At 60.3% G+C, this 26,883-nt stretch overlaps 2 protein-coding genes across 6 annotated transcripts in view; one reads left to right on the plus strand and one right to left on the minus strand.

The window, feature by feature from the left end:
• Nucleotides 1-423: 423 nt before the first annotated feature.
• CCDC88B (coiled-coil domain containing 88B) lies at nucleotides 424-26,546 on the minus strand. Of its 5 annotated transcripts, none has more exons than XM_034775366.1 (27): nucleotides 24,964-26,546; nucleotides 24,071-24,216; nucleotides 23,541-23,649; nucleotides 23,011-23,080; nucleotides 22,783-22,841; nucleotides 20,268-20,351; nucleotides 19,242-19,382; nucleotides 18,807-18,949; nucleotides 18,471-18,552; nucleotides 17,979-18,137; nucleotides 16,201-16,347; nucleotides 14,225-14,363; nucleotides 13,963-14,141; nucleotides 13,219-13,359; nucleotides 10,113-10,898; nucleotides 9,651-9,775; nucleotides 9,157-9,298; nucleotides 8,726-8,869; nucleotides 8,246-8,407; nucleotides 5,217-5,494; nucleotides 4,099-4,242; nucleotides 3,678-3,864; nucleotides 2,270-2,415; nucleotides 2,002-2,097; nucleotides 1,437-1,588; nucleotides 1,010-1,288; nucleotides 424-724 (listed from the first exon to the last, which is right to left on the minus strand). In XM_034775366.1, the coding sequence occupies exons 1-27, from the start codon at nucleotides 25,027-25,029 to the stop codon at nucleotides 672-674; spliced, it is 4,359 nt and encodes a 1,452-aa protein (XP_034631257.1). In that variant the 5' UTR covers nucleotides 25,030-26,546; the 3' UTR covers nucleotides 424-671. The 5 variants fall into 5 exon arrangements, 3 of the variants coding, with proteins under 3 accessions (XP_034631257.1, XP_034631256.1, XP_034631259.1); XM_034775365.1 differs by having other exon boundaries at nucleotides 23,541-23,652; XR_004646406.1 differs by lacking the exons at nucleotides 424-724; nucleotides 1,010-1,288; nucleotides 1,437-1,588; nucleotides 2,002-2,097 and having other exon boundaries at nucleotides 2,279-2,415; nucleotides 3,678-3,857; nucleotides 23,541-23,652.
• The window catches only part of TRMT112 (tRNA methyltransferase subunit 11-2), a 9,656-nt gene continuing 7,948 nt past the window's right edge, over nucleotides 25,176-26,883 (plus strand). Inside the window, exon 1 of the mRNA XM_034775372.1 lies at nucleotides 25,176-25,289. The gene's annotated coding sequence lies outside the window, so the exon portion shown is untranslated. The remainder of the gene's footprint in view (nucleotides 25,290-26,883) is intronic.

Below are 26,883 nucleotides of genomic sequence, written 5' to 3' on the forward strand. Positions count from 1 at the left end.
GAGGATGTGGAGAGCAGGGGGTGCAGTGAGGAGGTGGTGCAGAGCAGGGGGTGCAATGGGGAGGGGGTGCAGTGGGGAGGGGCTGCAGAGTGGGGGATACAGTGGGGAGGTGGGAAGATGCAGTGGGGAGGTGGTGCAGAGCGGGGGGTGCAGAGGGGAGGTGCAGAGATGAAGGGGGCAGAAAGGGCTCCTGGATTGCGGTTGTGAAAGTGGTGTAACCATGAGAGCGGAAGGAACTGATGATGCAAGAGTGATGGGGGCGCGGGCTGGGAGGAAACCCCCTTCCTTCCCAACGGTTCCTGGGGGGGAGCAGGGGAGGAGCAGAACGGGAGAGGCGGTGGAGAGGGGCAAGGGGAGGAAATGGAGGGGGGATGGGGGCGAGTGAAGGGGTGGGGCGGTGTGGAATGACAACAGCAGAGGGGATGATAAATAATACATTTTATTTCTAATAAATTATAGAAATACAATACAAATCCTGAGCCCCGCCCCAGTGTCAGGGCAGGACTCGTCCCGGGGGGTGGGAGGGATCCGGGGCTGAGATGGGGGGGGCAGAGCCAATTCTCTGGGCCCCTGGCATGTGGCTGGAGGATCCTGGGAGCTGGGGCTGTAGCAGGACCCCTTCCTGGTTCGGTTCCCTGCGTTGCTGCCATCCGCGCGGGGCTGAGCTGGGCTCACTGACTGAGCTGGGGCGTGAGCGGTGCCTTCTCCTTCCCTTGCGGTAGCCCTGGGCAGAGACAGAACCCCCAGTTACAGCTGCCCCAAGCCCCCAGTCAATCTCAGCTCTCTGGATCCCCTGCCGTGCTCCAACTGGAAGCCCCCCACTCCAGAGGGGATCTCCTCCCTGACCCCCACTCTTCCTCCCCCTCTCTTCTGGTTGTTGGGGGAGAATCTCTCTCTCTGGCCACCCCCGGGGATGACACCCCCAATGTCCCCTCTTATCCAAAGATGATGCCCCCCAGCCCCTGCCCCCCATCCAGGGATGACACCTCCCCAGTCCCTGACACCTCACCTCCCTCCTCGCTGCCAGCACTGGGGAGTCTCTGCCCCTCCTGGGCCTCCCAGGGGGCAGCGGCCTCCTCGCGGGAGCCCCCCAGGAAGGCAAGGGGGCGCTGGCGCTGGCGGAAGCGCTGCCGGGGGGTGGCGTCCCCAGGCCCGAAGGACTCGCTGACCAGGACGCGGGAACTCAGCTTGCGCCGGTTTAGCCGCAGGTGCACCCGCTGGGCGTCGGGCAGACTCAGCACGCTGCTGGCCTTGCGCAGGGGCACAGGCGAGGCAGGGGCACTGGAGTCTGTGGGAGAAGCAGGGGTTAGTGGGGCAGGGGATGGTGAGTCCTGCATGGGAGCACCTTGCACTGCCATTCCAGATGCCTGGGTCCCATCCCCTGTCCTGATCTCTCCTCCCCACACCCCACAAGATGGAGGGTCCCAGACACTCACCCCCATCAGGTGCGCGCCCATCCTGCCCAAGTCCTGGCAGGTTCTCAATGCTATTGGCCCCCTGCGCCAGGGGGCGCTGCTGTTCCCGGGAGGGCTCACGCCGCGGCTTCATCAGCTTCTTCATCTTGTCCGCGATCCAGTTGCTGCTCTTCCTGCCGGGTGGAGGAAGAGAGAGGGTCACATGCTTCCTGGCTGGAGTTGGGGGGCCTAGGCCAGCCCCCCTCAAGCATCCTGGGGGATTCCACCCCCTCAACACTGACCCATGCAGGGGCACTCAGGTCAACTGTCAGGGAGGGTCCCTGGTTCAGGCTGGCCCTGGGGGTCCTAGGCTCTGGGGGGTGTATCCGTAGTTTGAGGAAAAAGGGGGGTCCCCTGGCTCAGGCCAGCTTTGGAGGATTGGTGGCTCAGTCTGTTTCAGAGGATGGGGGGCCCAGGGTGGCAGAGAAGGGTCCCTGGCTGAGGGGGCAGGTGTGGAAGTACATGGCAGTGGGAGGGTCCATGGCTGGGGCTGGCCCCTGGGAGGTCCGTAGCTGGGGCCAGCCTGGAGGGGGGGGGGCACACTCACTTGCTCTTAGGCAGCGCTGGCTCCAGCACTCGGTACTGGTCCATTATCTTCTCCACCAGCTTCTGTTTCTCCCGGCGCAGCTCATTCAGCTTATCCCTGGGGGGTGAGCACAGGGCAGCGTCTGAATCTGGGGGTGTGCTCCCTGCCCGCTGTAGTCCCCAGCCAGACTGCCCTGCGCCCCTGACACCCCCCAGACAGCCTCACCAATCTGCCTCCTCCCTGCACACCTCCCCCACTGGCCCGAGGGAGGCACTCGGGGGGCACTCACAGGTGCTGGCGCTGCTCCGAATGGTACTGCTCCCGGCTCTCCATGCTGCGCTCCAGCAGGCTGCGGTTCTCCTGGCTCAGTTTCTGGATCTCCTGCAGCAGGTGTCGGTTCTCCTCCTCCTGGTTCCCCTTCAGCTGGGCCAGGAGCTGGGAGGCAGCAGAGCTACTGATAGGACAGGCCATGCCCCTCTGGGCTCCCCCTCAGAGGGAGGGGGGCTGGAGGTGCATAATGGGGAAAGCACTCTCTGATCAGGGGATTCAGCGGGGAGGACCAGCCCAGTACCCATGGAGAGTCCCAGAAGACAAAGGCCAGTCCAATTACCAGGACATTTGGCATCTGGCAACTAACGAACATGGATGGTCCCCCCTCCTTAGGGAGCCAGCCAGGTGTGACCAGCTGGAGGACAAAGGGCTCAGGAGGAGGGCCAGATGACAATGGTTGCCAGGAACAGGACAAAGGACCTGGGAGGGGCCAGGTGGGGTTAAGTGTGGGTGACTGGGACTAAAGAGCGGGGTCAGGGGGCTCTGGACAGACCCAGAAGGACTTCGCTGTAACTTTCCCTTCTCTGTGTTAATGAAGGACTTTCTAGGCTGTGTTCCAGACATCTAATAAACCCCCCTGCTGTGACAGTGCTGGCTGAGTCACTCCAGTTTAAGGAAATCAGGGGGGTGCTGCTCCCTTTGGGTGTGTCAGTCTCCCTCAGGTGTCCAGTTCAGGTGGACTCGCTGAGGGGAGATCGCGGCGTGACCCAGGGGTGCTGAAGGCTCTGAGGTTCGACCCAGGAGGTGGTGAACCCAAGAGGCCTGCCCTAGCGAGAGTGTGACCCTCGGGGGCTGACACACTGAAGGGGTCCTCCCAGAGACTGCTCCAGAGCGCTAGAGCTGTGGATCCAGAGCAGGTGGCTACCGGGTGGGGGGCTGGCGGTATCGGGGGTCTGCATGGGTCTCCAACAAAGGGCGCAGTGGGGGAGAGCTGGGACGGGAAGAGAAAGGTATCGGGCACTGTGCGTGTTCTTGGTGGGGTCAGACTGGGGGGCAGGATTGGGGGAAGTCAGGGGTTGCACATCTTGCACTGGTCTCTGGGTAGGATACAATGGGAGGTTCAGGCTGGGGGAATGGGGCTGGAGGGTACCAGAGGTGGAATTGGGGGTAGTGGGTTGCGTACCTCGCTCTGCTCCCCAGTATGCCATGGGGGGGTCAGGCTGGGGGGCAGGGGTACCACAGGCAGGGCTAGGGGTTGTACACCTCGCTCTGCTCCCCAATAGGGATGCCATGGGGGGTTCAGGCTGGGGGGCAGGGGTACCGCAGGCAGCATTAGGGGGTTGCACACCTCACTCTGGTCTTTGGGGGGGACACACAGTGGGGGGTTCAGGCTGGGGTGGGACTAGGGGGCACCAAGGGTTGCACACCTCACACTGGTCTCCGATCCGGCCCAGCGCCACCTCCAGCTGGTGGTTCTGCTCCCGCAGGGCGGTGCCCTCAGCCTCCAGCCGTGCCTGCTCCAGCTGCAGTCCCGTCAGCCGGCCTCGCAGGCCCCGCAGCTCCCCTTGCTGCTCCTCCTGCGCTCTCTCAGCCGCAGCCAGGGCCACCTGCACCCTGCGCGGGGCGAGGGGTCAATGGGGGACTACAAGGGGACACCCACGCACTGACCCCGATGCTGGCCCCCATAACTCCCATCTCCCACAACCTACAGACTTCCCACTACCCCCACATCCCAGTCCCCCCCCCTGCCCCCATATGCTAGGGACCCCTCCCGCATTCCATCTCACCACCTGCCCTAACCTGCAGGCCCCCCCCCCTCCCATATCCTGGGGTCCCCCCCCCGGTTACCGTGCATGCTCGTCCTGCAGCCGGGCGTGCTGCTCCCCCAGCTGCCGGTGTTCCCGCTCAGCCCCCTCCAGCCGCTCCCGCTCCCCCCGCAGGGCTGCCTCCCGCTGCTCCAGCCCGGCCTGCTGTGCCACCAGATGGCTGTGCCTGGAGGGGGAGAGAAAGGGGTGAGAGACCCCACAGGACCCCCAGGAGGTTGCCCCACTGACCCCTGCTCCTCCCCCATGCTTACCTGCCCTGCAGCCCTGCCCAGTGTCCCCTCCACAGTCACCTGCCCTGCTGTGCCCCACGTTCGCTTACCCCCACAGAATGCCCCCCATGATACCCTAGGGTCACCTGCCCTGCAGCTCCCCATGCCCCCTCCCGCTCTGACATTTTCCTAGTAGTTAAGTCGATCTAATTTTTAAGTGTAGAGCAGCCCTGAGTCCAAAACTCCTGGGTGGGTTCCCAGCCCCTTTGGCGTTAGATGAGGGACCCATGCTGAGCTCCCCTGACAGTTATGTAATTCACACCCAGTCGCAGTCACCAGTGCTTCTCAGCAGCTAATCCACCCAAGGAATCCTGGGCTTCCTCCCCATGCTGAGAGGTGAGGGCCAGGCCAGGCTGTTCCCAGGCTCTTGGCTTCCCCATCTTATGAGGGACTCTGTAATGCTGGATTCCAGGGGATTAATAAACCCCGGCTTGCTTGGAACAGGCTGGGCTGGGTCGCTGCAGATCCCTCCTGAGTGCCTGGTTCCCTGGCGGGGTAAAGCTCCTCGGAACTCAGTGGGACTGGCTGGAGAGTCACAGAGGTGCTGGAGCCGGGAGACCCAGCCCTGGGCATATAGAGCTGTGGACTCGGCCTGGTGAAATGCTAAGCCCAGGATCTGGCACATAACAGAGCTCCTCCCAGAGGGACCGTAGATAGGCTGTGGGACCAGACCCCCGGAGATCCAAGACACCTCCCATAGGGTTAACTGGCCTGCTGCCCCCTTGTGCCCTCTCAGCCATTCCTCCCCAGGCTTTCCTGGCCCTGCAGCTCCCCTTGCCCCTGGGGTTACCTGGTCTGTCACAGCCATGTGCCCCCAACCCCTGCCCTGGGGGGTTCCCTGGCCTGGTGCCCCCCAGCCTCCTCCAGTTACCTGTCCTGGAGCTCTCGGTGCTCCTGCTCCAGTGCCCGCAGTGCCCCCTTGAGGCCGGCCTGCTTGCCCAGCAGCCCCTCCAGCTCAGCACCCTGGCGCTCGTGCAGCAGTGCCAGCTTGTCATGATTGCGCACCAGCCCTTCGTGGCGCCCGCGCCACTCATCCCGCTCCTGTCGGGCCACCCGCACCTCAGCCTCCAGCCCTGCCAGTCGCTCCTGCAGCTCCGACGCCCGGGCCTCCAGTGCTGCCTTCTGGGAAAGCAACGCCGCCTGCTCCACCTGCCAGGGAGGGGGCAACGAGAGACACGGGGCAGGGGAGGGACAAGGGAGATCATGCAGGGGAGCAAGAACCACAGGGGAGTGGGAGTCAATGTCTCACCTGGAGGGTCCTGCACTGGATCTGGGGGTGGGGCACGAGGGTTTGGGGGGAGCAAGGGGCATCCAGCGGACGCAGTTTCTGACCTGGGGCTCCACCCTGGGCCTGCTTGTGGGGCAGTGGCGTTTGGGGGTTAGTATCTTACCTGGAGGGTCCCGCACTGAATCTGGGGGTAAGGGGATTGGGGGGGCAGGGGAATTCAGAGGGCTGGTGTCTCCCCCGGCACCTGGCTAAAGGAGAGAAGGTGATGGGCTGTGCAGAAGGCTGAGCTCTAGACTGGAGGGAAGTTGCCAGGGGATCAAGGATCAATCTTGGGCCTGATCCCATTTAATATTTTCATTATTGTGAATGAAGTCTGCTGAGGACACAGACTTGGGAGCGGAATATTACACAGAAAGAACTGGATAAATCTTGAGGGCCGGAGTGATAGACATGGGATGAAATTGTGTAAAATGCAAGATCATGCCACTGGGGTCTAATACAGGGGTAGGCAACCTATGGCACGTGTCCCGAAGGCGGCACGCGAGCTGACTTTCAGTGGCACTCACACTGCCCGGGTCCTGGCCACTGATCTGGAGGGGCTCTGCATTTTAATTTAATTTTAAATGAAGCTTCTTAAACATTTTAAAAACCTTATTTACTTTACCTACAACAATAGTTTAGTTATATATTATAGACTTATAGAAAGAGACTTTCTAAAAACGTTAAAATGTATTACTGGCACGTGAAACCTTACATTCGAGTGAATAAATGAAGACTCGGCACACCACTTCTGAAAGGTTGCCGACCCCTGGTCTAATATTTCCTCTAGCCTGGGGGCTCATCTGAAAGCAACAGAGGGCAAGAGAAGCCCCAGGGTTTGGGTTGATCGCAGGATGCCATTAGCCACCTTTGTGAGGTGGCCACAAAAAAGGCCAATGCGATCCTAGGCTGGATCCGGTGAGGGATTTCCAGTGGCGATAGGGAAGCATTAATGCCCCTGGCTGAGGTACTGGGAAGAGCTCAGCAGGAACACTGTGCGCAGTTCTGGTCACCCGTGTTCAGGAACAAGGGATCCAAACTGGCCCAGTGCAGAGAAGGGCTCCCAGGCTGATCAGGGGAGAGGAGAACTGATCTTAGGAGAGGAGACTGAGCGAGCTGGGCCTGTTTAGCCTGGCCAGGCGAAGGCTGAGAGGGGATCTGGTTGCTCTCTATAAATACACCAGGGGGTTTAGCCCCAGGGAGGGAGAAGAGCTACTGAAGCTAAAGGAGAACGTTGGCACAGGAACAAATGGGGACAAACTGGCCAGGAATCAAAGGAGGCCTGGTCTACACAGAAAAGTTCTATCAACATCAGTCAGATGTGACACACCCCCCCCCAGTGCAGACAGCACTGGGGACAGAAGAGGCTTCCATCAACACAACTCCCGTCATTTGGGGAGGCAGTGTTCCTCCTCCGACTGAAAGCCCCTTCTGTCGATGCAGACTGAGTGTACCCTAGGGGGCTGTGCCGGCAGAGCTATGCCAGGATAGCCTGAGGTACAGCCATACCCGGAGGCGGGCAATGAGAAGGTTTCTTCCCATCAGAGGAGGGAGGTTCTAGAACAGCCTCCCTATAGGAACTGTGGGGGCAAAACACCCAGCTAGTCTTAAGATAGAGTTTGATACATTTGTGACTCGGATTACATGATGGGGTTGTTTATGGCAGAGGGGGGCAGGGCTCGGCAGCCCTGGGGGTCCCTCCTGGTTTATGTCTTATGTTCCTAATTATGCTTCAGGGCTTTAGCCGGCCACCTGCAGGGTCAGGAAGGTTCTTTTTTTCACCAAAACTAATTCGGGGTTTGGTTGTTGTTTTTTTCATTATCCTCTGAAATATCAGAGATCGGCCACAACTGGAGACGGGACACCAGGCAGGGTGGACCAGGCTCTGAGCTGGTCCAGAGAAGCTTTTCTCTAGCTGCCTGGCTGGTGGGTCTTGCTCAGATGCTCAGGGTCCAGCTGATCACCGGGCTGGGGGATGGGAAGGAATTTCCCCCAGGTCAGATTGGCAGGGACCTTGGGGGTTTTCACCTTTCTTGGCAGCATGGGACAGGGGTCGCCTGCTGGGATACACTGGGCATGGCTCATCGCAGCGATTCCCTGCCAGAGCAGAGGCCTCAGGTATTGGGGGCCCCTCAGCTCCCTTGTTCTCTGCCTGGGACTCACAACAGGGCTCCTGAGGGCTCTGGTTGGGTTTATTTGGGGTGACTTGTCAGACTAAACGATCTGGGGGTCCCTTCTGGCCTTAAACTCTGTCTCAGTTGGAGGGCCCCACACTGGGCTGTGTGAGGACAATGCAGGGTTGGGAGGTTCATAGAGCTATCATAGAGCTATCATAGACTTTAAGGTCAGAAGGGACCATTATGATCATCTGGTCTGACCCCCTGCATGCTGCAGGCCGCAAGACCCTTCCCTGGTTCAGACAGGCTGTCACCTGGAGGGTCCCACACTGGGCTGTGTGAGGACAATGCGGGGTTGGGAGGTTCAGACAGGCTGTCACCTGGAGGGTCCCACACTGGGCTATGTGAGGACAAGGTGGGGTTGGGAGATTCAGACAGGCTGTCTCACTTGGAGCGCCCCACACTGGGGTGTGTGAGGACAACGGGGGGTTGGGAGGTTCAGACAGGCTGTCTCACCTGGAGAGCCCCACACTGGGCCTGCAGTCGCCCACTCTCCTCCCGCAGGCCTCCGCTCTGCCCCTGCAGGCTCAGCAGCTCCCCCTGCAGGGCGCTCAGCTGCGACTCCAGCTGCCCCAGCCGCCCCAACAGAGCCTCTTTCTCCGCCAGCAGTGCCGCGTTCTGTGGGGGGAGCATCAGCAAGTGATGGGGGGATCCCCAGCTCCCCCGAGGGGCCTCCAGCTCCACAATCTCTGCCCCTGCTGAGGGGAGGGGACGGGAATCCCTAACCCCACAGAGTCCACTGAGGGGCACAGCCCCTTCCCTCCATCCCCCACCCCTGCCCCCAGACTCCCTGAGGGGCCTCCCATCTTAGCCCCCCTCCCTGCCTCACCCCAAGGGCAGAGGGAACCCAACCCCCAGAGGGCACCAGATTCCAGCCCCCATCCTGCCTCACCCCAAAGGAAAGGCCCCCCAATACACCCCGCGTCCTGGACTTACGCTGCGCTCCACCTCGATGAGATGCTTGCTCAGGGTGTCGCTCTCCGGCTCAGCCTGAAGCCCCAGCGCCGGCTCGGGGTTCCCCTGGCCCTGCTCCACAGCCCCTGGCACTTCGGGTAGGGGGGCCCCAGGGCTGCTCTTCACCTGGACATGGAGAACAAGGAAGGGAGGGATAGCTCAGTGGTTTGAGCATTGGCCTGCTAAACCCAGGGTTGTGAGTTCAATCCTTGAGGGGGCCATTTAGGAATCTGGGGCAAAAATCTGTCTGGGGATTGGTCCTGCTCTGAGCAGGGGGTTGGACTAGATGACCTTCTGAGGTCCCTTCCAACCCTGATATTCTATGATTCTATGAAGGGGGTGAAAGGAAGGGAGTCCACTACTACTGCAACCCCGGCCTCTCCCAGCAGAGGGCACTGGGGGTGGTGTCTCACCTGGCGCAGCTCTTTCCCCAGGTGCTGATTGAGGACCAGCAGTTCCTCCACCTGGCTGCGGAGGGCGCCGATCTTCTCCTCCTTCAGAGCCAGCATCTCTCTGAAGGACAACTCCAGCCGCTGTTCCAGGCTCTGGTATTGGCTAGGGCGAGAGCGGGGCACGTTACACCCAGGAGCCCCTGGAAACTGCCCTAGCCCCTCCCTGAGATCCCTGCCCCCCAGCCTCCCCCGTGACCAGCTGCCCCCTCTCTCAGATCCCTGCCTCCCATCCCCCATGACAAGACACCCTTCCTTAAGATCCCTTCCACCAGTCCCTCCTGTCCAGATCCTCTGCCCCCCATACAGCTCCCCGGCCGCCCAGATCCTTGTCCCCCAAACCCTACCAGTCTACCCCCCAAGACACCTATTCCCCCTCTCCTCTCCATCCCCCCAAGATCCCTGCCCTCCCACCCAGTATACCCCAAGTGTGGGTATGGCCTCCTGCAGATGCCTACCTCTGCTGGGTGCCCTGCTGCTCCTCCAGGAGGCGCTGCTCCTCCTCCCGCCGCTCCAGCTGCTCCCGCAGCCGCACCAGGTCAGCCTCCCGCTCCTGTCCCTTCACCTTCTCGCTTAGCAGCTCCTGCAGGAACAAGGAGGACTCTGAGCATTGAGGGGGGGGACCCATGGCCCCTCTTCCTGCCTCCACTACCCCAACCAGGACCCTGACCACTGCAGGGGGACTCCCATCACCATTCTCTGTCCCCCACTGTCACCTGCAAGGTGCTCCCCACAGTGCCCCTTGCCGGGAGAGGCTGGGGTGGAGTAGCTGGGAACCCCCCCCCCCCTCCTGTTTCCCACCCTGCTCTCCACAGCGCCCCCTGCCGGGTGAGTCCAGACTGGAGTAGCCAGGAGCTTCTCCCCACCCCACTCCTGTTCCTTACAGCCCTGGCACTCCCTGCCCCTGGTGCCCCCATCACCTCCCGCAGAGCGGCTGAGGCCTTGCGCTCGGCTGCCAACTGCTCCCGCAGCCCCTTGCTCTCCTGCTCCAGCTCCCGCAGCCGCTGTGCTGTCTCTCTCAGCCCACCCAACTCCAGCGCCTGCAGCCGGCTCTGGGCCTCCAGCTGGGCGGCCCGGCGGCCCTGTTCTGCCAGTGCTTCCTCTTGGGCCTGGGTCTGGGCCCGCAGACGCCGGGTCTCCTTGTCCAGCGCCCGGCGCTCTCTCTCAGCCTGGCTCAACACCGCCTCCAGCGCCCCTCGCTCGCCCTCCAGCTGGGTCAGGGCCGCCTTGTGTTGCTCCAGCCCGCGCTGCAGGGTGCCCAGCTCGCGCTCAGACGCCCGTAACTCCTCCGCGGCCTCCCGCGCCTGTTCAGCCTGGCGCCCAGTCCGCTGCCGCTCTGCCTCCAGACTGCCCCGGGCCTCTGCCAGCTCCCGCTCGGCTTGGCTCAACTCCGCTCGCAGCGCCTCTCGCTCCTTCTCCAGCGCCTGGGCCTCGGCCTCCAGCTGCCCCAGCAGCAGGGCCTCCAGGCGCTGCTGCTCCAGCTCCTGCCGCAGTCTCAGCAGCTCCTGCTCCAGGCGCCCCCGGGCCTCCTGGGAGGCCGTCAGCCCCTCCAGGGCCTTGGCGTGAGTGGCCTCCAGCCGGCGCAATGCCTCCTGCAGGCTGGACGCCCGCTCCTCCACCTGGCACAGCCGGCGCCCACTCTCTGTCAGTGCCTCCTGCTGCTCCTGGGCCCAGGTGCCTGGGTCCCCCTGGCTCTGCAGAGACTCCTGCAGCCGGGGAAGGGGAACAGAGATGGTTAGGGACTCGCTGGCATGGCAGGGGCACCCTGGAATCCCAAATCTGTAGCCACATGCCTGAGCCCCACTTGGTTCCCTTTGGCCAGTGCCTAAGAAGGCAGGAATCAAACCCCCACATAAATGCTGCCCCCAGACATGACGCAGCATTGAATCTGATCTGGACAGAAACAAACTTGGCATTGGTACCAGGGACAATTCAGCAGGCCTATGGGGATTCACTGCCCCACGTGCTGCCCTGTGTCCTAGCCTGCCCCCAGCAATAGCATAGTAACTGGATGTACTGAGGGATGCCCTCTATTGCCCGCACCAGCCCAGGGCGCCTCCTGCCCCTTGTGGTGTGAACTCAGAGGAGGGCTCTGCCTCAGGCTGATCCCCAGGGGTCCAGGCTGCCTTTGAGCCTCCTGCCTACCCATGTGTCCTCCTGGCCTAGGCCATATGAGCCTCCCCCAGCCCCACCCAAAAAAGGGCAGTTTTGGTAATAGGGTTATGATCCCTGTGTAGGCCTCTGCGCCCACAGGCTTGGTGTTGCTATTCCTGAGGGGAATGAGACATGGCTGGTGCCCTCTGCTTCCAGACCAGACAACTGCCCACGCCTGCCTGCCACCCTGGTCATTACTCGGGCGCTAGCCCATGCTGGTGCAGCGTCGCTGCTCTGCTAGATTGAAGCTAGCTCCGCTCTGTCTGCACGAGCGGCACTCACATCCCATTATTGCAGCATAGCCGTTCCCTGAAGGGGCAGAGCGCAAAGCTCGATCTCAGGACAGCAGGACATGCTGGGGTCCTGGCTCCCACCAACACGGGCTCTGGCGGAAGCCTGGGCTCCCAGGCCGGCCTGAGGACCCTGCAATTCTGGATCACAGATGACTAATCAATGCTCCCTCGGCCTGACCAGGCTGCCTGGCCTCGCCGCAGATCATCTCTAGGCGCGTCGCTCCCGGAGAAGGGAGAGTCTCCATAGCAGTCTGGTCGCAACTGCACTGACCGGGGGAGCTTGCAGGGGGCCTGGCACCCAAAGGCCCAAACCTGGAGTTGCTGAGGCCGCATGGCTGCCCTGGGGTCTGGTGCACTAAAGGGGTCACTGGCACTGCTGGGAGACTGTGTAAAGGCTGGGGTGTAACAGCCCTGTCAATCTGTGACAACCTGCAGCCAATCCCCTGTCCCCATGCTCTGTCATGGCATTGGTCTCCTCCAATGGGAGACAGGCTGGCAGCAGGGAAGGTGACGGGATTCCCACTCACTCCTCATAGAATCATAGAATATCAGAGTTGGAAGGGACCTCAAGAGGTCATCTAGTCCAACCCCCTGCTCAAAGCAGGACCAATTCCCAGCTAAATCATCCCAGCCAAGGCTTTGTCAAGCCGGGCCTTAAAAACCTCCAAGGAAGGAGACTCCACCACCTCCCTAGGTAACGCATTCCAGTGTTTCACCACCCTCCTAGTGAAATAGTTTTTCCTGATATCCAACCTGGACCTCCCCCACTGCAACTTGAGACCATTGCTCCTTGTTCTGTCATCTGCCACCACTGAGAACAGCCGAGCTCCATCCTCTTTGGAACCCCCCTTCAGGTAGTTGAAGGCTGCTATCAAATCCCCCCTCATTCTTCTCTTCTGGAGACTAAACAATCCCAGTTCTCTCAGCCTCTCCTCATAAGTCATGTGCTCCAGACCCCTAATCATTTTTGTTGCCCTCCGCTGGACTCTTTCCAATTTTTCCACATCCTTCTTGTAGTGTGGGGCCCAAAACTGGACACAGTATTCCAGATGAGGCCTCACCAATGTCGAATAAAGGGGAACGATCACGTTCCTCGATCTGCTGGCAATGCCCCTACTTATACAGCCCAAAATGCCGTTAGCCTTCTTGGCAACAAGAGCACACTGTTGACTCATATCCAGCTTCTCGTCCACTGTGACCCCTAGGTCCTTTTCAGCAGAACTGCTACCTAGCCATTCGGTCCCTAGTCTGTAGCAGTGCATGGGATTCTTCCGTCCTAAGTGCAGGACTCTGCACTTGTCCTTGTTGAACCTCATCAGGTTTTTTTCTGCCCAATCCTCTAATTTGTCTAGGTCCCTCTGTATCCGATCCCTACCCTCTAGTGTATCTACCACGCTCCAGCCACTCAGGGCTCCAGGCAATGGGACTGACCCCTTCATGCTGCCTGAGCCATGTGGGGGCACCACGCTAGGGGCACTCCTGGGCCTGCTGCCTTCCCCCTGCAGCACCCCTCTACTGCCCCAAATGACAACCCCTTGCACACCTTGCCCTGCCCTCCCTCCCGGGCACCGTGCCCCACCTCGCAGTGCCGCTGCTCCTGCAAGCTGCGCAGCTCTTGCTCCAGCTGCTCCTTCTCCCCAAGCAGGGCGGCGCTCAGCTCCTCCCGCTCCTGGCAGCTCCGGGCCCGCTGGGCTTCCAGCTCTGCCCCCAGCCGCTGCACCTGTGCCAGGCAACTGGGAGTTGAGGGGGGACTGGGCCGGCATGGAGACAGCCCTCTCCCCACCCCACAGACACCTCCTATGGAGACACCCTCTCCCCCTGCAACACACAGACCCCCTGAGAGGCACCCCTCCCCCCTTCCACTGACTCCTCCACCTCATCTCCCATCACTCCCTCACAGAAACAACCTATCCCTGTCCCCACAACCACAGCCTCCTCCACAGATCCCCCTTCCCCCACCCTCTCCAACACACAGCCCCCAGACACCCCCCCTTCTGCTAAAACCTGGCAGACTCCCCGTCTCTATCCTTCTCCAACACATAGACCCCCCACAAGGCTTCCCCAAGAGAGATCCCACCCTTCAAACCCTCACATACAGCCTTCCCCCCACACACACACACAACGCCTCCTATCCCCAAAAAACAACATGGAGACACTACCCTGACACACGCTAGACTCCTCCCCAGATAGCCCCTGGTTAAGGCATGGGACACCCTCTGGGGGGTGCCAGCTCCAATCCAGCCCCAGGGCTGGAGTACTGGCTGGCTGAGGAGTGGGGCAGACAGGGCCTTGAATTTTCTTCTAGGAGACCCATCTCCCTCACCTCTTTGCTGAGGGCCTTATTCTTCTGCTCAAGGCCTGGACTCCTGGGTTCTCCGGGGGCCTCTAGTGCCTCCTGCAGCCTCCGGCGCAACTCCTGGTTCTCCCGCTCCAGTGCTAGCAGGCGGCTGGACGTCACCTCAGTCACCTCATAGCTCAGGGACTTGGGAGTCTCAGCAGGGTCTGGGGGAAGACAGTGTCACATCAATGAGCCGGGGCGGGGGGAGCTGGGGGTCCTGGGGGAAAGGGGAGGAGGAGGCACTCACCATTGGGAGCCTCATTGGGCTCCTTCTCCTCTTCCCAGGATAGGTGCTGGGACTCCCCCAAATTTTGCCTCAGCTCCCCCTCCAGCAACACCTTCTCCTGCTGTAGCTCCTCCAGCTGCTGACGCTCCCGCTCCCGCTCCTGGGGGTAGAGGGTGACCCATGCGGGAGTTTTCTGTAATAGCCTTATGAACAATCTGCGTCTCCCCCTCAGCCTTGGTACAGTTGCCCACTGGTTACAGAGGGGCTACAATGCTGCTCCTGGCACGGAGCAGGAGGCACCAGGGTCTGGGTCCGGATTGGGCTGCATCCGCAGACCCCCTGAGACAGCAAACTCCAGGCTGCAGAGGCAGCTGAGTGAGCGTGGCAGGGCTGTGTCGGAGAGCAAAGACGAGAGGTGTCGGGAAGCAGGGGGAGGAAGAGCGGGGTTCATAACCACACGGCGGTGCCCTGGCACTGGCAAAGGGGACAGGGAGAGGACATAAGAACGGATGGAACTCGGGGGAAGCAGGGGCAAAGCAGGAACTTTGTCCGGAGCCGGCCTCTCTCACGCTAACCCAAGACTTCTGACCAGGCGATGAATGAAGGTGCCCTTATTTTGAGCCAGTCGCCTGGTGTTGCTGCCATTGCCGACTGAGGCCTTGTCGACATTTGACACGTTTCAGTGGCACAGCTGCAGTGCTTCACAGCGGACACTGCCAAGCGAGCGGAGGGACTCTCCCAGCCCCGTAGTTAATTCACCTCCTCGAGAGGTGGTAGCTAGGTCAGCAAAAGAATTCTCCCAGCAACCTAGCGCTGTCTACATTGGGGGTTAGCTCGGCTTCATTGCATCGCTCAGGCGGATGCCCTGAGCCACGCCACTGGGTCGAGTCAGCTTTTCAGTGGAGACCAAGCCTAAGGAGCATTGCGCCCTGATGGGGGAAAAGTCTCAGCTGGACTCGCTGCAGGGAGCCACGGAGGGACACGGGGTAGCTGGAGCCCAAAGGCCCAGTTTTGGAGTCATGGAGGCCACAGGCCTGCCCCTGCAGAACAGTATAGATCCCTAGGGCCCAGCGCAATAGAGGGGTACCCCCAGGAAACGGGTTAAAGGCTGGGACATAGACCAGACCCTGTGAATCCATGACACAGAGACTGTTAACATAGGGGGGTCCCTATACTTCTGAGAGGGTCCTACAAGGGGCACCATAGGGAGGGTCAGGAGCACTAGCTGTGGGGAGAGCTACTCCAACCCTGGCCTCTCCCAGCAGAGGGCGCTGTAAGGAGCAGTGTGGGAACACGGGCTGTGGGAGGAGGTCCTTGCTACTCCAGCCCTACCTCTCCCAGCAGGGGGTGCTGTAAGGAGCAGGGCAGGAGCATGCCTGCAAGGGGAGGTCCCAGCTACTCCAGCCCGGCCTCTCGCAGCAGGAGGCGCTGTGAGGTGTGTGACAGACTGGGGAAAAGGTCTGTAGCATTTATTCTGAGGGCTCTGTGTGACTGGGTTTCCCTTGTGCCTTGCTGCCTGCCCGAGCGCACAGAGTGAGAACAGAGCAGGGCAGGGAAAACAGAGACACAGAGAAGAGCCTCTCAGGTACCAGCTTCAAAGGAGTGATGGGAACAATGGCAATGGGGAGCAGTTCCCCCGGCTAGCCCGGGGGGTGTTTCTCTTCCCAAGGCTAAGCCTGGGGTCAAAGGAGCCCACACATCTGTAGAACAGAGAGAAGTTTGGGTGAGCTGGGAGAGGCCGGCCAGGCTGCCAGGGACACGGCTGACAGCCTGACTGAGACACAGAGACCACTGGCTCACCCGTGGCTGTCCCCAGGGCTGCTCTGAGAGGGGTGAATCACGGGATCCCAGCTGGCACCTGTGGGGGTCACTTGGGGAAAGCCCAGCGAGGGGCAGTGAGCATTTAGCCTGGTAACAGGACAGGCTGTGTGCACAGGGGCCTGTAGGGGGCACCATGGAGAGGGTGCAGGGGGCCGTCTGGGGTTGGGGGGTCTCACCTCTTCAACTTGCTCTAATTGGCTCCGCAGCAGCAGATTCTCCTTCTCGAGCTGGGGCAGGTGCTGGGCCCGGGCGCGGGCGGATTCCAGCTGCCCCTCCAACTGGGCCTTGCTGTCCAGCAGGGCCTGGGAGAAGGCCCTCTCCTCCTGCCAGGGAGAGAGCCTGGTCAGAGCTCCCGAGATCCCCTGGCCCACACCTCCTCCTGTCAGGGATAGTGCCCCATCAGAGCCCCCCGAGACCCACTGACCGCCACACAGGCCATTACAACAGACAGGGGATGGCCCTATCTAGGAATAGAGATAAGAGACTGTTTCAGTATCACACAGAATGGGGAGAGGTGCCCTGGAACCATTCACTGAGGAAACATCTTATGGATTGGGGTGTTTCTCATGGAAGTTTGGATCCTGGTTCCCATGAAGCCAGCCAGCTCTGCAACAGACTGAACTTTTTTTTTTTTTTTTGGGGGGGGGGGAACCTACTTCTTTAGCTAGGAGAGGGTTCATGAGCATTTTATGATTTTGTTTTGTATTGTAACTATTTGTTTCCTTCACTCTCATTTCTGGTGGAATCTCTGCTCTTGCTTAACGAAACCTATCTGAGTTTTATTATAAGCCTGAGGTTTACAAGAGCAGTGATTTAAGGTAAAACTAGTCAGCTGGGGCGCACTGCTCCTTTGGGGGCAGAGGATCTGGGATTTCTGTGAGTAGCCAGCATCAGATGAGGAATCACAGAGGAAGGCTTCAAAGGGGCTCTGGACTGGGGTGCAAGGCAAAGACAGGCACAGCACAGAGGAGAATGTGTGGGGGCTGACAGGCTGGTGGGGGTAGGGAGCTGACACCCAACCATGGGCAAGACTCCCTCTCGCTAGAGGCAAGGGGTAACAAGGTGACTCACAGTCCTGGGTACCCCGAGAACCGTCACACAGACCCCCTCTGTCTCCCTCCCCCACTCCTCCTGCTGAGAAACCCCCACTGGCCCCCTAAGCCCCTTACAGCCCCACAGCCCCCCACGCCTCCTGACAAGAAGTACTGCCCCCCACACTGGTCCCCACTAGCTCCTCACCCCTTACTATCACCTCCCCTACCCCCGCCCGGCCCCCCCCCCCCCCGCCTTCTAACAAACTAGGAATTTTGTGGTATTTTTTATTAATCCTATGTGTGCCCCAATTTCCCCCCTCTGTTGCAGGGTTGGCGGGGGAGGGATTAAGTTTGATCTCAGGGCAAACTAGAGACATTGTGATGCGGGGAGCATGTCTCACCTCCCTGTGAAGAGCTGTTAAAGAACTGGTTGAAACTCACCCAATCAACAGAGGGGCAGAGAGACAAGACAAACTCCAGTGACTCTGGATTTCCAGAGATCCCAGCTGGTGCCCAGAGGACTGGGGAGTTGGGTTGGCTGCTGGAAGGGGCCTGGGCACTCACTCTCCCCTGGGGACTGACTAAGGAGGAAGTCAGAGAGCATCGCTTCAGCCTGGCTGGGATTTGGGCCGACCACGTGGAACTAGGCGTTACTTTCCTTTCTCTGTGCGGTTTGGTGTCACTGCATTAACCCCTCCACAGTGGGTAAGTCTCCACCAAGAGCCTGTCTCAGCTGGACTCTTCACAGCATGGGGCAGAGGGGCTGGTGCCCCAGAGGGTCAGTCTCAGCAGGCGGCCTGCCCTGAAGGAAGAGTGGGGTGGAGTTCCTCCAAGACACTGTTCCAAAGCTGGGGGCATAGCCCCAATCCTGTGGATCCATCATATATCCCCTGTGCCTCCTCCACCCCATGCCCCTTCACCTCCAGCCTGCCCCGGCACCGCTCCAGTGCGGGCAGTCGCTCCCTCAGGGCCGAGAGCTCTCCCTGCAGGCGCTCAGCCCGGGCCGCCTTCTCCCGCATGGCATCCAGCTCATCCCGGTACAGCCCCGCCAGGCGCGCCTCGCCCGCCACCGCCCGGTGCTGGGGGGAAGAGGCACTAGGTTAGAGCCTGGGGCATTGAGGGTGGGAAGAACAGGGTCAGGGGGAACAGGGGCAGGGCACAGGGGCACACGGGCAGGGGGAATAGGGGCAGGGCACTGGGGCGGGGGGAACAGGGGCAGGGCACTGGGGCGAGGGGAACAGGGCATTGGGGCGGGGAGAACAGGGTCAGGGCCCAGGGCACTGGGGCTGGGGGAACAGGACATGTGGGGGAGAACAGGGTCAGGGTCCAGGGCATTGGGGCAGGGTGAACAGGGCACTGGGGGCGGGGGGGACAGGGTCAGGGCCCAGGGCATTGCGGAGTGGGGATGGTACCTCTTGTCGCAGCCTCCTCAACTCGGCCTCCAGCTCCTGCAGCTCCTGGCGCTGATCCAGCAGCTCCTCAGATTTCTCCTCCCTGGGTGGGTCAGAGCCCCCAGGAGGGCACGTCAGGGATATCCCCATGGCCTCCCCCCCCACACACACACTGGGATCCCCAGGTACCTTCCTCACACCTATTCCCAATCCCCTTGAGGGCCCTTCCTCACTAGAACCCCCCATCTCAGGATCCCCCTCTTGTCTTCTGTGCCCCTAATACCCCTAGGACCTCCCCCCCAACTGTTCCCCCTCCCAGAACCACCCCATTCCCATCAGTGCCCCCCACCCACTCACAGTTCCTGGCGCAGGCGCCGGGCCTGGCCCCGAGCGTCAGCCAGTTGCACCCCAAGGTGCTGGCGATTGTCCCAGGGCCCCTCAGGGGACAGCGGGCCATGGGGGGACGACACCTCCCGCTCCTGCTGCAGCTCCCACAGCCTCTGCAAGACAGCTGGGTTAGACGGGGTGGGAAGAACGGGTGGGGGTGGGAAATGTCCAGGGAACAGTGGAAGGGGGAGGGGAGAGCAGCACAAGAAGGATCTGAGCGGGGCAGAGGGATGGGGAGAGCTCAAGGAGACCGCATGAGGGGGAGGAGGTATCAGAGCCTTGGGGGGTCGGGGAACCCAGGGGGCACTGGATAGGAAAACCCCCAGAGAGGTGGGGGGCTGCGGAAGGGGGAGGAGCACAGGGAGGGCTGGGAGTGGCAGGAATGTGCCCGAGGGCCTCCCTCACCTCCGCACTCGCATCCCGCTCCTGCACCAGGCCCCGCAGCCGGGACGACAGCTCCTGCAGGACCCGTGTCAGCTCCAGGGGGTGCAGTTCAGCCAGTGCCCCCCACTGCAGGCTCAGCACCACCCCCGGGTCCTGTGTCACCTGCAACACAAGAGCAACATGTCACAAGCCCTGCACACCTGCCCCTGGCACATGCCTCATGGCCCTCCCCTTGTACACCAGCTCCTCACATGGCCTCCTCACATGTCTGCCTTGGCACATACATCATGGCCTCCCCTCGCACACCAGCTCCTCACATGGCCTTCCCTCACACATCAGCTCCTCATACAGCCTCCCCTCACACGCCAGCTCTTTACACAGCCTCCCCTCGCAGGTCTCCCCTCACATGTCCACCCCGGCATATGCCTCATGGCTTCCCCTTGCACACCAGCTCCTCACATGGCTTCCCCTCTCATGTCAGCTCCTCACACAGCCTCCCATCACATGCCAGTTCCTCACATGGCCCCTCTCCACATGCCAGTTCCTCACAGGGCCTCCCCTCACATGTCTGCACCGGCACATACATCATGGCCTCCCCTCGCACGCCAGCTCCTCACACGGCCTCCCTTCGCAGGTCTCCCCTCACATGTCCACCCCGGCATATGCCTCATCGCTTCCCCTTGCACACCAGCTCCTCACATGGCTTCCCCTCTCATGTCAGCTCCTCACACGGCCTCCCCTCACATGTCTGCCCCGGCACATGCCTCATGGCCTCCCCTCGCATGCCAGCTCCTCACATGGCCTCCCCTTCCCACGGCTCTCACAGCCCTCGCACAGCAGTCTTGCCCATGCCAACCTCTTGCACAAGTGCTACAGCCTCCCTGCCTACAGATCCCCCATTATCCCTCAAGTCCCTGCGTCTGGGCAAGTGCAGCCTGATGCTGCCTGATGGGGTGCCACCTGGTGACTGTCCCTTGGGGGCTCAGCTGGGGGGACCCAGCCACAAGGAGCAGAAGGAAAGGTCGTGCCAACAGTGGGTGTTCTTACCTCCTGGATGGCACCGGCCAGCGCAGTCTGGGTCTCGATGTCCAGCCCCTGGATCCGTTCAATGACCTCTGCCTTCCGCTCACACTGTGGAGGGAGGGGGTATGGGGCAGCACAGGGGGTGAGGACAGGGTGGCGGGGGAGGAGGTGCAGGAGGGGAGGAGGTGCGGGGGAGGAGAGGAGAGACAGTACCGAGGGGCATGTGCAGAGGTAGGGGTGTGTGGGGAGAAGAGGCGGCATGGAGTGGGAGGAGTTTGAGGAGGGGGAGGAGGCACAGAGAGTGGAGGGATGTGGGGGGTCACAAAGAAACAGCTGTCAGCCTCTCTCTCTTTCTCAGGATGCCTCTGAGGGCTGCTATGGCCCTGAGGACCCACGTTTCCCCCTCACCCTGGGATGCCCTGGTGTGACCACTACTAGACTCCTGTCTCCAGATCGGGTGCCAACAATTCCAGAAGGATGCTAAGAAACTGGAGAAGGCTCAGAGAAGAGCTACAAGACCAATTAAGGGACTAAAAAACATGCCACAGTGAGAGACCCAAGGAGCTCAATCTATTCAGTTTAACAAAGAGAAGGTTGACGGATGACTTGATCCCTGTCTAGAGGTACCTACATGGGGAACACATTTAATAAAGGGCTCTTCCACCTAGCAGCCAAAGGTCTAACATGGTCCAGTGGCAGGAAATTGAAGCTGGACAAATTCAGACTGGAAATAAAGGTGTAAATTTGTACCAGTGAGGGGAATTAACTATGGGGACAACTGGCCAAGGGCTATGGTGGATTCTCCATCACTGGCAATGTTTAAACCACAACCAGGGGCTGATTTAGGGGCAGGCGACTGACTAGGGTGCCGGGCCTGGGGGGGTGTTTTTGTTGTTAGCGACAAAAGGGAAAATAGAATGTTTGAAGTAAAATGTTTCAGGTGTTCCGTCTGTGGATTCATTGTCCTCGAACCTCCTAGAATGTTGTCAGCCATGCCCTAGCGGGCATATAAGGGCGGGGCGTTGCCAGTCAGTCAGTCTGAGATATAAGAAGAACTGAAGTGAAGTGAGGCCCAGCTGTGATATGGTGACAACGGCATGAACATGAAGGGAAGAAACTGTGGTGTCCAGGCAAGGATCCTTACGCTGATTCCCAGAGCTTTTGGCGTGCCTTGTGGCTCAGCCTGGTTGTGTCAGATGCAGCGTCATCTTCTTTGCATTCAGTATCTCTCTTTGGAGTACCGCAAAGGATACATATCCTCTTTTCAGCACCAACTACCAGGTGGAAGATCCTCACGGACAATGTTACAAATCTGACCGTGAAGCTGCTACGTGACATTCTCTGGGAGAGCCGCATTGACAGCGTAAGGCCAGTGAGGTACCAAGTGACTGAGGTTTATGACACCGTGATGGAGCAGTAAAGCCGAGGCTGGAATCTGACATGAGGAGCAAAGCCTGGCAAACCAGATCACTGACTTCCAATTGCTGGTCTCAACTGTAGTTTGGCATGAGATCCTGTTCCAAGCAAACATTGTGAGTCAGGCATTGCAAACTCAGTCGATGGACATTGCGATCGCTACTACTTTGACAAGAATCTGTCTCGATTTTGTCGTGGCTGACAGAGACAACGGATTTGAAGATGCCATCACTGCTGCCAAAGAAATGGCGGAAAACTTAGGAGTTGAGCCTGTCTTCAAGGAAACTCGTGTTCATTGGAAGAAGCAACAGTTTGGTTACGAGGTCAGAGATAAGATGATGGGAAACTCGGAAGAAAAATTCAAGAGGGAGTTTTTTTGCTCACTCTGCTGGGTCCATCGAAGAAAGATTTGGACAAATGAAGGCGAGAATAGTGACCTTTTGACCTAAAGGATGAGGGTTAACATTCTAAGGCTGTCATCTACTGTAACGCTATTTAATAGTGGTCCACCCAATGTTGGGGCAAAATTCAATTTCTTGATGTTGGTACATTTCAGTTATTCTTAAAATTAAAAAGTTACTGTAAACTTAGAGGAAATTATTTTTTTTTATTTGCTTATATATGGCATGAATAAATACAGCTTTACAGATCCTAGGGTGCAAATTGATCGTCTTATATGACAGGGATAAATCATGCATTCAAATCATGCATCAAAGTCATTAAATGAGCTACAAATGGAATAACAAATAAGGTATTCAAAAGTTTAACAAATGGAGGGCAAAGTTACTCTTCGCCTGGGGCACCATTTGGTCAAGGGTCGGCCCCGACCACGACTGGATGTTATTCCGTAAGATCTGCTCAGTAAGTTCAGCCAGGAATGGTTTCCGGGCCGGCCTCTGGCCTGTGCTAGACAGGAGGCCAGACTGAATGATCACAGTTGGCTCTTCTGGCCTTGAAATCCGTGATACCCCTAACTCTGGGAGGAAATTTGCATTAACCCATAGTCCCCACTGAAGGCTGCTCCACGTCCCAGCCAGCCAGGGGCGCTACTGGGGGGCATAGGGAGACACCTGGTAGTGCTGGCTGCACAGACCCTCCCCCACCCCCTAGACCCCCCACGTACCTGCACAGCAGCCCCCAGCAGCAGCAGCAGCAGCTTCCGCATCTCGTTGATGCCCTGCTCTAAGACAGTGGGAGGGAAGGGTGAATACAGCCAGAGACAGCCCCCTTTCACCCCTCCAGGGGATCAGACCCTGGGCCCATCCAGCCCAGTATCCCACCTCTCCAGCTCCTCAGACAGAACCAGACCTATGGACCCATTGAGCCCAGTACTGCCCCCCCAAACAGTTACCTGTCAGGGGGTCTCTGGCGAGAAGCTGCACATTAGGGGGAGTCATTAGAATCAGCTGCTGCAAATCATCCTGCAAAGGTCAAAGGTTAGATGTCAAGAACATTTGATAAGTGGGAGGGGCTCCCCCTGCGTCTGCCCCATACCCCCCCAGAGGAGCTCCCTGGGTGTCACTGTGGAGTGAATGACTCCCCCGGCTATGCGTCAGGAGCTGCACAAACGCTGACCACTTCCCCTTCCTGCCTGCCCGCCCCTGTGGATTGCACATCACAGAGGTGAGAGAGGAACGGCTCCCTGTGCACTTAGCTGAGCAGCGGGCCCGCAAACACAAGACCATGAGTGTACACAGACACAAGTGTGCAAATGCGAGCATGTGAGAGTACACTGCCGGCAGAGACACAAGTGTGCAGTGTACACAGGCAGCAGGGGACGAGGCAGACCCAAGTGTGCTCCTCGGGCCCCCAGCCACTCCACGCCCCGGGGGACAGAGGTTCACTCCCTGGGCGTGCTGCCCCCCATCCCAGCACCCCCACCTGGTAGAAAGCGCGAAGCTGCTGCAGCAGGGTGTGCAGGGTCTGGAGTCGCAGCCTCTCGTCGCCCTGCTGGCTCTGGGGTGGCCGGGCACGCCACGGGGTTGGGTCTCTGCTGGGGGGGAATAAAAGGAATGGGTGAGACATCCCCCAGTGCCCACCAATTGGGCCTCGCAACACAGCCTAGGCCCCCCATTTGGGCCCTTCAAACACAGTTGAGAGTCCCCACCAGTGCTCCCCTGCTGGGCCCCCCCAACATGGCCCAGAAGCCCCCCAGCTGGTCCTCCCAACACAGCCTGGGCCACCCACTGCCTGCCCAGCTGGTCCCACCAATACAGCCCCTCCTCATGGCCCCCCAGCTGAGCCCCCAAATACAGCCCCAGCCCCCCACTGCCTCCCAACTGGGTTCCTCAACCCAGCCCAGACCCCCCTGCTGCCTCCCAGCTGGGCCCCCCAACGCAGCCCAGATCCCCCACTGCCTGCACAGCTGGTTCCCAACCTCTGTTCCCCCTTCCTCACTGCCCGTCACTCACATCAGCCCCATGACTTGGGTGAGGAAGGCTCCATCTGCCAGGTGCAGGAAATACTCCCGGGCCCTCGCCTGTCTGTCTGGGGCACTGGGACTTTGGGGCTCGTCCTCCACCCACCCCAGGGGCACCAGATTCTCCAGCGTCCGCACCTGGGGAGCAGAGACAGGTAGCACTGTTATTGCCCCTCCCTGACCTGGGCCTGGCAGGGCCTGACACCAGTGCCCCCACTCAGTCCAGAGGGTCCCTGCTCACCCTCTCCCCGGGCCTAAGGTCTCCACCCTTATGAGCCAGGGGTCCCATGGAGGCTTCTTCGCTGACCCTTGCAGTGCACAGGATGTGCTTCCCTCCCCCACGCCTGTTTCCAAGCTGTCTGTGGGAGTCCGGGCCCAGCCGAGGGTGTCGGAGCCAGGGTGTCAGGGAAGGTCCCAGCCCCGGGGGTCCCTTCTGGGGCTTGTGCGTCCCCCACACCAACCCTGGGGATGGGTCCTTCCTCCCTCTCCCAACAGATCACTCCCACCCCACCCCCACAAAGCACCCCTACCTCAGCCCAAACCCCCAACTCACTTCTAACCCCCAGCTCACCCCCAGCTCCCATTCACTCCAACTTTTCCAGCCACCCCCACCTCACCTCATTTAACCCCCAACCCCAATCCCCTCCCTCCTCACACAAGCCCCCTCTCCACCCCATTGCTAGAGGGGTAGGTATAGTGTCCCGATTGCGTGGGCGTGGGAGGGCAGGATTCTGCACAGTTCTATCCCTGCCCACCCCCCCAAGGCCACAGCTCCCCACAAGGGCACGGCTCCCACCCCCACCCCCGAGGGGCACAGCTCCGCCCAGGGCATGGCTCCCATCCCTTCCCAGAGATGCACAGCTCCCCTCTCCCAACCACACTCACCCATGTGACAAGGGGACCCGAGACGAAATCCCCCAGGCTCTCCCAGACACGCCCGTCCCTGTCCATCCTCTGCTTGGGTCTCTGTGGTTGGTGCGGATCCCACAAAGGGGGACCCTGCACCCAGGTGCGTCCGCTCCCCCCCCCGCCCCAGCCAGGCTCCCCCCACTGGTTTTCTGCTCTGCGCAAAGAGGAACTTCCGCAAACGGGAGCGGCTGGGGTGGGGGGGGCCTGCAGGGACGCCAGGAAACCAGCACCCACAGCAGACCTGCTGTGGGTGGGAGGAGGGAAACTCCCATCGGCGCCTACCAGACTCCTGAAAGCTGCCGGTAGGTCTCTCCCCACCCCCAGCTTGGGGAGAATTGGGGACCTTTCCCAATCGGCCCATCTACGTCAGTATCCCACGTCTCCCCTGCTCTAGATCGGATCCATAGGCCCATCTGGCCAGTATCTTGTCTGCCTCCTGCCTGAGATCAGACCCATCTAGATCAGTATCCTGCTCCACCCCCTCAAGATCAGACCTTTGGGCCCCCCTGCCTTGGATCAGCCCCTTGGGCCCATCTAGCCTGGCATCCTGCTTCCAACTGTGGCCAGCCCTGAAGGAAGGGCCCCAGCAATCAACAGCCATGGAGCAAACCTGGAGAGGAGGTGACGGGCACCCCTCTCCTGACCACGTCAGGGCGGGACTGACTCCTTCCCTTAATCGGGGGTGTGTGCGGTGGACCCCCTCCCCACCACCACCAAGTCTCCCCAGTATAAACCTGTAGGCATCGTTCCTGCTCAGATCTTGACATAATCTAGCGGTGGGGAGATCCACTATGCCCCATAGGTGACAGCTGTACTGCCTTTCAGCACCCCACATCCTTGTGATGGGGGGAGCAACACAGCAGCCCCCCTGGGACATGGCTCTCAGCTCCCACCACTGAGCCCCTTTCTCTCAAACCCCACTTAGCCCCCTAAGAGTCTCTCTGCTCTATCGCCCAGTACCCCCAATGCTGCTAGGTTGGGGGGCCTGCTCTGAACCCCCAATCCAAGGGGATGGGTCTCCAATTGATTCAAATCCTGCTCCTTATAGGGCTGCAGTGGCTAGCCCAATGGATGTGGGCCCACTCTTGGTTGGGGGGCGGTAGTCTGTGTAGCACCCGGCCTGACAAGGGCTCTTAACTCAGACCCATAATACACCTCAGAAATCATTTTAGGTCAGAGGCAAATAATTTCCCCACGCTGGTGGCAACGCAGCCACAGGGGAACATCCTGCACCCCCTGCTGCTGTGAGGGGCAGGAAATCAGCCCCCCAGCACCCTGCATTGTCCTGGCTCAGATTTCATTTCTGGGAAGGAGCCAGGACAACCTATGAACCTAAGCAGCCAATGGCTGGGGAAAGGAGCCAGGGCTCCTGGCCTTGGGGGCGGGAGGTAGGGAGGCCTGAACATGGGGCAGGAGTGGGAATCTCAGCCTCCCACTCTGGGAAAAGTAGGGGGCTGGGTCTCATGGGCTAGAGGGCTGGGGGGATTTGGGATTCCTGGTCTGAGGGGGAAGGAGGCCCGTGTTCTCACTCTGGGGGAGGTGGGGAGCTGAGAGTAGGGTGACCAGACAGCAAGTGTAGGGTTACCATACGTCCTCTTTTTCCCGGACATGTCCGGCTTTTCGGCAGTCAAACCCCCGTCCGGGGGGAATTGCCAAAAAGCCGAACATGTCCGGGAACATGGCGGCTCTGCTCCTCCCTGACTCTTCGGCTCTGTTTAAGAGCCGGGCTGCCCGAGCGCTACCGGCTTCGGGCAGCCCCCGTGCCTCCGGACCCTGCGCTGCCGGAGCCTGGGAGGGGAAGTGCCCAGCTGGGGGCGCAGGGTCTGGGGGCTGCCCGGCAAACCCTGAAGCCGGTAGCCCTGGGGCAGCCCTTTCCCCCTGGCTGGGAGTGGGAGG

This window comes from Trachemys scripta, chromosome 7 (genome assembly GCF_013100865.1).
Source record: "Trachemys scripta elegans isolate TJP31775 chromosome 7, CAS_Tse_1.0, whole genome shotgun sequence".
NCBI classification, from domain to species: Eukaryota; Metazoa; Chordata; order Testudines; family Emydidae; genus Trachemys; species Trachemys scripta.